The 11,478-nt window shown below is 42.5% G+C and overlaps 1 protein-coding gene across 1 annotated transcript; it reads right to left on the reverse strand.

Annotated features, from left to right (window-relative positions):
* Nucleotides 1–234: 234 nt before the first annotated feature.
* On the reverse strand, nucleotides 235–10,044 carry psip1b (PC4 and SFRS1 interacting protein 1b). Its single transcript, XM_017310362.2, has 12 exons — nucleotides 9,915–10,044; nucleotides 9,019–9,133; nucleotides 8,876–8,940; nucleotides 8,664–8,799; nucleotides 7,499–8,476; nucleotides 7,234–7,389; nucleotides 5,230–6,345; nucleotides 4,511–4,599; nucleotides 2,328–4,425; nucleotides 2,128–2,229; nucleotides 1,459–1,666; nucleotides 235–893 (listed from the first exon to the last, which is right to left on the reverse strand). Exons 2-12 carry the CDS (start codon nucleotides 9,100–9,102, stop codon nucleotides 874–876), a joined length of 5,052 nt encoding a protein of 1,683 aa, XP_017165851.2. The 5' UTR covers nucleotides 9,103–9,133; nucleotides 9,915–10,044; the 3' UTR covers nucleotides 235–873.
* Between the last annotated feature and the right edge of the window lie 1,434 nt (nucleotides 10,045–11,478).

An 11,478-nucleotide genomic window follows, 5' to 3' on the forward strand; every position in this document is an offset into this window, starting at 1 on the left:
AAAAACATTAGAATATAAGCACTTTTCTTAAATTTTTCATTAAGATCAAGTACGTATTTCTTAAATCCAATTAATCTGAATAGTGTGTATGGCAGGTTAGCTCTGGTTAGAGCATGGTGCTAATAACACCAAGGTCATGGGTTCAATCCCCACACTAGCCAACTCAACACTCAAGTCTTATTAAAACCAACACTTTGTTTAAAGAGGACATGTTTTATAAAAACCAGGCACCAGTTTTATGATTAGGATTTTAATTCAATCAAGTTTGTGGAAAAACATCAGAAAAATACAGATTTACAAGACAGCAGCAGCAGCAGCCTGTAACAGACAGGTTCCTGAAAACTAACACGCACACAAGTAAAAACATCGGAAGAAGCAGCAACTTTAAAAATAAAAATAAAGTCCAGATTTTTACAAAAACAACAGATTTATCTCTGCAGCACTGTTCTGTAGGTTTCTCAACATCCTGCCCGGGTTTAATGCTCTATGTTTCATTCACACACCTTTAAATAAAATAAAATCAAAGAACTACGTTTCCCATCAGCCCCTTCTCTGAGGGCAAGCCGGGCCAAATGCACCAGAGGAGTTCAAGTATGAGATTAGGAACTTTACACAGGAAGTACAAATTAGCACAAGTAACTCAGTGTTTCAGTTAAAGACTCTAAAAGTTTAAATCGGTATTAATGCTGCTGACTGAAATTACAGATTAAATTAAAACAACGTGGGAGACGTGCCACGTGTTGGAGGCCTTACAGTTTCCACTGGGATGTAAAAATACAGCAGGCGAACGTCCAGCTCAAGCTAACTAAACCAGCTGCTGTGTGACGGGATCAGAGCGGGTCCGGTCCGGTCCGGTCCGGTCCGGTCCGGGTCTCAGGAGGAATCCACTGGAGCTGAAAACAAGAAGCAGCAAAATGTATCTATTTTTATTAGCTTGATTTCCGTTTTACAATCAATAACTGATGCATGTTTATATAAAAATGCTCCAAATCTCAAATTAAATATTTGACAAATTTAATCTGAATCATAAACAATTAAGATTAATCATAAAAGTAGTAAATATAGTAGCTTTTATTACATCCACAACAATCTGAATAATCATAACTTGGATTAATCAATCAATATTTACTAGAGTTTAACTGAAGTTTATTATGAAACGAGCAACAAACATTAGATTTTATCAGTCAGTGACAGAAGGCCGACTTTATAACTGTGTTTATGTGACTCTGAAGGTTCAGCTCTGAGTCCGTCACAGCACTGAGATTTCAAAGAATGTTTTTATTTAGAAAAGATTAAAAACCAAAGATCAGAAACGATCAATTAAAACTGGAGGAAATTTAAAAAAATGCCATAAATTAAAGAAACAAAATCTGAAGAATATTCAGAAGAATCTCGTTTTCAAGTTCAGATTCTTCTAGTATTTATTATTTAAACATCATGAACATTTCGCTTCATTACCTTTCGCTTCCAGCTTCTCCTCCTCTCCTTCGCTCGCCTCCTCCTTCTCCCTCACCAGCTGCGCCTCCTCCTTGTCCTGCAGCAGCGAGCGCAGGAAGGCGGCGCTCACCACCTCCTCGCCGTCGGCCGCCAGGAAGGCGTTCTTGAAGCGGTTGTAGAGCATGGAGGCCTTGTCCATGATGGCCTGGTTGGCCCGGTAGTACCGCATCTAGACATCCACCGGACCACAGAGGGACAAACACCAGGTTCACCAAAAAACAACCATGAACTAAAAGGTAATAAAAGAAGGAGGTTTTCAGAACTAGGGGTTTTAATTCACAAACTAAAGTTGTCCAAAAAAATAAAAAATAAAGTGTTTTTGCCAGTTTTTACTAATCTTTCAATACTAAGGAGATATTGTTTCTAGAACTGGTAAACGTTTATCTTCTGCTGTGATGAATGGAGACTGATTTAAATCTTTTACAAATTAAATCCCAACTAAACTAAATCGGTTTCAACCATTAAAACCAGAGTTTCTGCCATTTTTGCAACATTACGACCATTTAAAGACAACATCTATGCTAATCAAATGACATCACTTTGCTTATTAGCACCTTGCCCAGTGGTGAAACCTGGTAAACCTCATAATATTTGAGTTTTTTCCCGGCGGTCATGTGACTCCGTGTTTACCTTCCTGAGCGTGGCGATGAGCTCGCTGTGCCTCTGGACGTGTTCGGACGTCACATACAGCATGCTGAGCTGGTCCAGCGCCGACAGACACTTCCTGATGTCCTGGAGACAGAAACACCGCGCTGCTGTCACTTTGGTGGGAGTTTTACAACAGTCTCTGTTTTTAGTGGACTTGTTTTTGTCTGGTAAAATTGTCTTACGGGTTTGTCCGTCTTCAGAGAGATGCGGAGGTCTCCGTTGATCCGGTGCAGAGTCGAGTCCGTCAGCGTTGAACTGGAGTTCTTCTTCTGCTGTCCTTGATCCGTCCCAGTTGGACTCTCTCTTTCAGTGACCTCTCTTTCAGTGACCTCCTTCTCATCCGGCGCCGCGTCTTTGGCAGCAGATTCGATCTGTAAACTTTCAGCTGCAGCCTGCACTTGGTCGGCTCCACTCTTCTTCTCTTCCTTGTTCTTCTTCTGCTGTTTACTCTCCTCCAGTCGACATGATCTCGTTCTCTCTTTTTTCTTTTCCTGAGATTCACCATCCCGTTTCTTCCTCTGTTCCCGCGTTAATCTCATCCCCTCTGTTTCCTTCCTGCCTTCCGGGTTTTTCTGCTCTTCTTGTTTTCTTGCAGTCTTATCTTCAGCATCATTCTTCTTCTCTTCCTGTTTTTTTACAGTCTTGTCTTTAGCATCATTCTTCTTCTCTTCCTGTTTTCTTGTCTTGTCTTCAGCATCATTCTTCTTCTCTTCTTGTTTTCTTGTCTTTTCTTCAGCATCGTTCTTCTTCTCTTCCTGTTTTCTTGTCTTGTCTTCAGCATCATTCTTCTTCTCTTCCTGTTTTTTTACAGTCTTATCTTCAGCATCATTCTTCTTCTCTTCCTGTTTTCTTGTCTTGTCTTCAGCATCGTTCTTCTTCTCTTCTTGTTTTCTTGTCTTGTCTTCAGCATCGTTCTTCTTCTCTTCCTGTTTTCTTGTCTTTTCTTCAGCATCGTTCTTCTTCTCTTCTTGTTTTCTTGTCTTGTCTTCAGCATCGTTCTTCTTCTCTTCTTGTTTTCTTGTCTTGTCTTCAGCATCATTCTTCTTCTCTTCCTGTTTTCTTGTCTTTTCTTCAGCATCGTTCTTCTTCTCTTCTTGTTTTCTTGTCTTGTCTTCAGCATCATTCTTCTCTTCCTGTTTTCTTGTCTTTTCTTCAGCATCGTTCTTCTTCTCTTCTTGTTTTCTTGTCTTGTCTTCAGCATCATTCTTCTTCTCTTCTTGTTTTCTTGTCTTGTCTTCAGCATCGTTCTTCTTCTTCTCTTCCTGTTTTCTTGTCTTGTCTTCGGCATCGTTCTTCTTCTTCTCTTCCTGTTTTCTTGTCTTGTCTTCAGCATCGTTCTTCTTCTTCTCTTCCTGTTTTCTTGTCATTTTGTCTTCAGCATCATTCTTCTTCTCTTCCTGTTTTCTTGTCATTTTGTCTTCAGCATCATTCTTCTTCTTCTCTTCCTGTTTTCTTGTCATTTTGTCTTCAGCATCATTCTTCTTCTCTTCCTGTTTTCTTGTCTTGTCTTCAGCATCGTTCTTCTTCTTCTCTTCCTGTTTTCTTGTCATTTTGTCTTCAGCTTCGTTCTTCTTCTGCTCTTCCTTTTTTGTTTTTTTCTCCTCCATCTCTGAGTTTTTAGCATCAGACTTCTCGGCTGCCTTCTCCGTTTTTTCTTCTTTTTCCATCTCTGAAGTCTTTTTCACCTCCTCCTTCCTCCCCCCATCCTCCTCTTTCCTCTTCTTCGCCTCCTCCTCTCCAGATCCTTTGGTCAATCCTCCCATCATGGTTTTCACGTGGATCTTCATTCCCTGATTGGCTTTAACAATCTTTCCGATTATCTTCCTCTCATCTTTCTGTTGCTTCGTCTCGTCGTCTTCTTTGCTCTTGGTCTGCTCTTTCGTCTCGTCCTTTTCTACCTTCTGTCCATCTTTCTTCACCTCCACAGCCGACCCTCTGGTAGACATCTTTTCCTCCTTCCCACCAGTCTTGTCCTCTGTGGTTTTCCTCATTCCTCTGTCCATCCTGTCTGCACTTTGCCTTGAATCCTTCTCCACTCGTTTTCTTGTCTTCTTCCTGGTGGCCATCTTGTCTCTTCTGGTGCCTTCATTCATCTTCTCTTCCTTCTGTCCGTCCGTCTTCATGTCTGAACTCGTCCTTTGGTTGGACGGTCTCTCTCCTTTCGTCTCGGTCGTTGACTTTCTGGTGGACATTTTCCCACCTCTGTCCATCTTCTCTCCTTTCCGTCTCTCCTGTCCACCTTTGGGTGGCGTCTTCCTGTCGGCAGACTTTCCTCCGTCCCTGAAGGAAACACAAACCCAGCAGAGAGGAGTTAGGCTTCCACTGGACCGGTTCGGCTGGACGAAGAGCGACTCGTCTTCCTTACTGGCAGCTCTTCGTCATCTCCTTCGTCTTCAGCAGGTCTCTCAGCGACTCGATCAAACTCTCCCTCCGCGCCGCCAGCTGCTCCTGCCTCTGGAGTTTCAAAGAGTTAGAAAGGTTTTATTTTTACAGGTGTCCAAAGCGTGGCCCGGGGGCCATTTGTGGCCCCTGACTGAAATTCATTAATGGCTCTTTAGTTAGCCTTTTTTATTTTTATTTTGTAATAACAAACATCCAGCATCGTGTTTTCCTCAGAAACAGACTGAAACACAGAGAAGCTTGAAGAAGAAAATTCTTGCTTTTGTTGCTGGGAATAAACAAAAACCATTTTAAAGGCTTAAAAAAATGAAACATTATTCAGAACTGTAAACATTAAAGCCAATGTAAAATATTACATGTTTTATTTATGTGCAGGTAACAGAGAAATATTTTAGTGTTTTTAACTGGAGGATAAGAAGAAAACATTTTGAATGTTTTCAGTTTGGTGTTGAGCTGAACGGCTCTGAGCTCTGAGTCAACCTGGAAAAGTCAGTGGAAGGAAGACATTCATCTTTAATTTCTCTGTTTTCACCTTTTTGTTTTTGGAGTTTGTGTAAATTTTGGGGTTAATTTCCCGTCTAGAAACGTTACATCAGTTTTATTTTATTTTCATTTTTCTCCATCTTTGTGTTTTTGTCTGTTTTGTAAATTTCGGGGTTCATTTCATGATTTCTGCAGCTTTACCTCGTCCTCCTTCTCCTCTGCCGCCTCCTCCCCTCCATCCTTCCTCTTCTTCGCCTCCTCCTCCTCTTGTCTTGCAGAATGCAGTCCTCTCTTTTCTTCCTCCTCTCCCATGCCCCCATGTTTTCTTTTCTTCTGTACCTTCTTCTCTTTCTCCTCTCTCCTCCTCTCCTCCCTCACATCTTTCTCTCCATCTTTTGTCGTCTTCTGCTTCATTTCTCTCGTTTTCTCTAAACTCGTTTCTGGTTTATCCTTCTCTTCTGTCTTTCCTTTCCTTCTCTCCTTGGTTTTCTTGTCGTCCTTCTGTTCCTTACTCTCACCTCTCCTGGTCTTCACTCGTTCCTCTTCCTCCTCTTTTCTCTCTTTCTCGGTTCTCCTGACCTTCATTCCTTCTCCTCTTTCTTCTGTTTTCTCAGTTTTTCTGGTTTTCTTCTCCGTTTTCTCCTCTTCTCTCTTGCTTTTCTTGGTCATCGTTCTCTCCATTTCTTGCTCGCTCCTCGTCTTCGTTGTTTCCAGGTTTTCTTGATGTTTCTCCTCCTTCTCGGCTCTTTTCGTCTTCGTTCCTTCAGTTTTTTCCTCTTCTTTTTGAACTTTTTTAGTTTTTATTCCCTCCGTTTTGTCTTTCTCTCCTCTCTTTGTCTCCTCAGATGAATCCCTCTCTCTCTCCGTCCTCCTGACCTTCGTTTCTTCTCTCTTGTCTTCGTGCTTCTCGTTTATCTCCTCTGCTCCCTCCTTGTGGGTTTCATTTGTTTTCTCAGATGTTTTCTTTTCTTCTTTTCTCTCCTCTTCATCAGCCTTCCTCTTATTTACTCCCTCAGATTTTTCTTCTCTTGTCATCTTTATTCTCTTCATTTCTTTCTCTCCTGCCTCGTCTTTCTCGCTTCTCGTCATCTTTACTTTCTTTCTTCCTTTCTTGGTTTTCTCCTCCTCCATCTTTCTTTTCGACGCTTTACTCTCAGTCTGATCTTTCATCCCGTCTTCGCTGCTCGGACTCCGTTTCTCCTCCTCCTTTTTCTCCTCCTCCTTTTTCTCCTCCTCCTCCTTCTTCCTCTTGTTGTGTCGCTTTCCTGCATCTTTTCTCCTCTTCCTGGAAGGCGGTAAGTCGGGAATGTCACTGAACTGCAGAGGAAACAGAACGGATTCGTTTCATCAGCTCCATTCATTCTTTATTAAACTCACTGAGCCTAATTGACCAGAACCGGTCCGATGTCAGAATCTGCAGCATCATGTTTATTATCTGACACTCAGCGTCCCGATACTGAAGCTCAGGTATCGTATCAGCAGTGGGTCACTGTAATGAAGGGAAACCGACTCTGTTCGTTTAGACAGACATAAAGTCATCAGGACTGTAACTCATTCATCTGTAGAGGTCTGTGTTGCAGGGTTTGGAAGCCTCTGACTGAAGTCACTTTAACTTAGAGCTGTTTTGAGTCGATTTTAATATGTTATATAATCCCTCTCTTTTCGTCTGTCTGTAAAAAAGGAAGAAGAAACAGTTACTGAAACTGATTTACAAGTTTTGGTTCCATTTGAGGAACAATCAAAGTTTCTGGATGTAAATCTTGACTCATCCTCATCAGAGCTCCTTTGCTTTGCTCTAATCAAGTTGCTGCAGGTCTGTTGGTCTCAGGTTTCCTCTGAACTGAATCATCATGATCGGCTTTTCGCAGAGGAACTGAGTTCAGGTTGGAGGTGAAGAACCAACACAGGCAGCGTATAATAGCTTAGCAACCACTGAGCAGGCGCTATCCATGTAGCGTTAGCAGCAGCTGATGGCAGATTGTAGCATTACCGAGCTAACAAGTGAACAACAGATAATACTGAAATTTAACCCTTCAAAATCAATGAGTTTGCTTCCTTTTAAAAATAAAAGCAGTAAAATAAAAATGTAAATATTGTATTTTTTGAAGTCTTCTCATTTTAACTACTTCAGTCCCACAAACAGCTGCATTAATAAAGGAGGAAACCGTTTTCATGAGGCTGGCACCATGAAATCACCGCGGTCACCTGTAAATCCGTCGCTTTGCTCCGGGTGGAAACTCGACGTCCAGCAGCTTCCTGCTCGCCGCTGCTCGCCGTTTCCTTCTGGGCCTGATTTTTACTTCCTGTCCTTCCTGCTGCAGGTTTTCCATCAGAGGCAGAAGAAGCTCTTCCTGATCTGACCTGAGGAAACATGAAACAGTAAAAACCACAGCTGAGCAGGAACTGATCATATCTGATCTGTCCAGCTTGACAGAAACTATGTTAGATTTGAGTCATTTTTTATTCCCACCTCTCTTTTAGTCTTGGTTGGAGTTTTCTTTTCGGTCGATCGTTCTGCCAGTGAGCCTCCGCTCGCCGACCTCCTGCTTCTCGTTGCCGCAGCAACCTCTCCTGCTTCCTGGTCCGGTTTTGGACCCGTTGGTTTCTCTGGAGCTGACCTGGATGAGGCTCCAGGAGCAGCCGGCTGCTCTGCTGGTTCTGTAACCTGTTTGGACTCTGTGGTTTTATCTGGAGCCGATCTCGACGACGTGGTACCTGCTTCTCTGGTTTCTTTGTCCAGTTTGGAGTCTGCTGGTTTCTCTGGAGCTAACCTGGATGCAGAGTCGTCTCGCTGACTGGGCTCTGCCGTTTCATTGGAAGATAACCTGGTTAACTCTAATCTAACCTCTCTACGCTCTGCAGACTCTGTAAACTGTGTGAAGTCACCTGGATCTGACTTAGACAACCCGCCTGCAGCTGCAGGAACTCTCTGCAGGTCAGAGTTCATGTTTTCATCTGGAGACAATCTAGACGAGGAGCTTAAAGCCTCGACATGATCTGGAGTTTCTTTATCTAGTTTTGGTTCCACAGATTGAACCAGTCTAGAGGACCTGGTAGCTGTGGTACGGTCTAGTGTTTCTTTATCTTGTTTTGCTTCCACAGGTTGATCAGGAGTCAATCTGGAAGAGAATCTTGTCACTGCAGGACGATCTGGAGCGTCCGGATCTTGTTTGGTCTGGGTTGTTTTATCTGGAGTCGATCGAAATGACGTTCTTGTGGATCTCTCTGAACTTTCTTTCTCACCCAAAGCTCGACTCGGGGTGCTTCTGCTTGAAGCAGGTTTAGTGTTGCACTCAGACTTAGTGGGAGCAGAAGCTCCTTTAGGTTTTCCATCAGGGGTTTTAGCTGCAGGAGTTTTTCTGGAGGACGCAGGAGTTGATTTTGAGAGTGTAGTAGAAGAAGAAGCTGGTTTTGCTGGTGTTTTTTTAGTGCAGGTCTTCGGTTGAACCTGTGGAGAAAAACACAGCAGAGTTTTTAGTCCAGACTTAAAGGAAGTCAGCGTTTCAGCTGTTCTGCACTTTTCTGGAAGTTTGTTCCAGATTTGGGTTAATTCAGTTTGTCTGTGCTATTGTGTGTCAGCACCTATCAAATAAATTTAACAAATAAATTTTAAGCAGAAAGCAGTTTCAACTCACCTTGAGTTTGCTGCCGAGGCCGGGATTGTTCTGGATCTCCCACATCCCCTCAGCGAAGCCCTTGATGCGGACGCCACTGCCGTACTTCAGCTTGTTGCCGACGTACGGAGCGACGTTCTCCGGCGTGACGGAGCCTCTGGGGAGAGAACGACCACAGCCGGGTTAAAGACGCACACAGAGGGAGAAGCTGATTGGCTGCTGGGTCTACGTACATCTGATGGGTCCCGAAAAAGTAGACTGGGACTCGCTTCCTGTAGCCGTTCTCTGATTTACAGACCTACGAACACAGACGGGTTAAAGCATCCCAGGTCAGAACAGCTGTGTGTGACGAAGGGTGTGTTGTCTGCTTGTTTACCCGAGCCGGCCAGTGAGGAAAGCCTTTCATCTTGGCGAACACCAGGTCACCGGCCTTCAGAGGGTTACTGAGTTTTCCGGACATCCTGCTGCTCCAGAAAGCGACTTAAGGAAATCTGAAAACAGATACGATGTTAGTGATGATCACAGATTCATGACAAGCATGAAAACAGACTGCTAGGAGTCTGTATGTAACTATATGACGTCCGTTTATTAATTTATTGATTTCTTCAACACATTGCTGCCATTTAAAAATCAAGTTTCTTGTTTTGCCACCTGCTCTAATAACAAATCTAAAGCAGGTAAACCAAACAACATCAAGTTCAGCAAGAACAAAAGGTCTACAGAAAGAACAGCAGTAATGAAAGTTTGGTTGTTGATTTTCTCTCCCACAGTTTGACCAACCTTGCGCTACATGAACCCATCAGACGTGATGTCATTTTAAATCTCTTTCTCTACCTGTGATCTGCTCTAGAGGTGAAGAAAACATTGTGAGCTTTTTCTGACCACCTGTGTCTTCGTTAACAATTTCACATCTTTACTTGTGGACCTTATTCTGCTCACATTGCTTATATATTTTACAAATTAGCTTAAAAATGTCTCAATTACAGTTAGCGAACCGACGTTTACCAAACACTCCACATAACCGGTGAAAACAGCTTCGTCTCCCCGCTTCCTTCGCTGTAACAGCTCTTGGGGTTCAGGATAATCAGTTTTTAGAGGGAGTTTTCGGTCTAACTCAGCAGGTTTCGCTTTGCGTCATCATGTTCACTCATTGTTTACAAATACACTCAGACCTGCTAGCTAGCGGGTGTGCTAACTGTCAGTCAGTCTAAAAGGAAACGGTTCAAATAGTCGTTGTAGTTTAATAAATTGCTCGTATTTCCGTTTGCTCACCTGAAACTAAAAGACAATCTTCTTGAATCAACAGTAGTTTAAATAAAACATCCCGTTGCGAAGCTACATTCTAACGCTCGCCGCCATATTGGCCCATTCACCCGTGTGACGTAGTCGCTGACGTTTTTCCCGCCATCCTGGACCGTACCAACGTACGGTGGTCGGTACCAACCTTCGAGATTTGGGGGGTGTTTGCGTCACATCAAAAACACTTTATCTACCTTCACTAAATTTCTGAAACCGTGAAAAATATAAAAGTGAAGTCATGATATGTTTTTACATTGTTTTTTGATGCGCTGCAATTATTTTAGCGGAAAATAATTAATGTTTTTGAGTAGTTTACCATTAGAAAGGCAACTAAGACAAAAAGAACCATATATTGTGACGCCTCCTGGAAAATCGGCACATTATGGAGAACTTAGGTCAAAAGTTAATAACTTCAGTTTTGTTTCTGTTCAGCTGGAGAAAGTTATGGCACATCCACGCATTGATTTATTCTAAACATCTTGGATGGGTTCGGAGTCACCTGGTGACATCGTAATGTAGAGCTGTGTATCATCTGCATAGTTTTGGTAGTTAATCTTATTACTTGTTAGAACCAGCAGAAGAATGTAGATATGGAATAGGAGGGGTCCGAGGATTGAACCTTGTGGTACCCCACATGTGACTTCTGTCTGCTCCAATGAGAAGTTACCAATTGACATAAAAAAGTCCATATTCTTTAGTTAAGATTCAAACCAACTGAGTGCTGGACCAGAGAGTCGTACCCAAATCTCCAGTCTTTTCAGTTATACATCATGGTCAGAAGTGTCAAATTCTGCAGGGTTGGTCCTAATAAAGGTCTCCTCAGATCATAATGAGGGATTTATTTTACGACTTAGCTACAAGAAAGTTACGCCAGGTTGGGACTGCTTGCCAATGTATCTGGTAGCTGTCTGTCTGTCTCTTCTTTATTATCAATCATCTGTAAGGTTGTTTAATTTCCAAATCCTGTGTTGACATCAACATTCACCAGTAGTTGATGAGTCTTCATTTCCATAACTTCAATTCTCTGAAGAAGCTTTGGTGGTAAACAGAGGCATTTTGCTTTAGTTCAGCTTGTAGGTCAGAAGATAAAGTCTAAAATCCCACAGTCCTTACATTTTAAGTAATCTAGATATGAGGGTAGAGAGTAGGAGTAGTCATAAAAACTGGATATATTATATACGTTTTGAAAGGCAAAAACTATCAATGGCATAATGAGGACAAGAGAAAAGCTGCTCCTTCTTCAGATGACGGCACAAAATGCATCAGTCCTTTTTTTAAATACCTCCATACATGTGGACCAACCTGTCGAAAAAGTCCCATTGGTTTTTGAACACAAATTTCTCTTCCATCCAGTTGAGGGGAACCCCACATCATTTCTAGCTCTCTCCCTGTCAGCCTTAGTGTTCAGCTGTGAATTATAGTGATGAAGCTGCTTTAACTAAGTGTTGTTGCAGAAACTGTAACTCTGAAAACAGGATCGTTAACTTGTAAATGGAAGATAGTAATGGCTCCCTGACCTTGATTTTAGTCAGACGTG

The sequence above is a fragment of the Poecilia reticulata genome, chromosome 18 (assembly GCF_904066995.2).
Source record: "Poecilia reticulata chromosome 18, P_reticulata-male-v2, whole genome shotgun sequence".
In the NCBI taxonomy this organism is placed as follows: domain Eukaryota; kingdom Metazoa; phylum Chordata; class Actinopteri; order Cyprinodontiformes; family Poeciliidae; genus Poecilia; species Poecilia reticulata.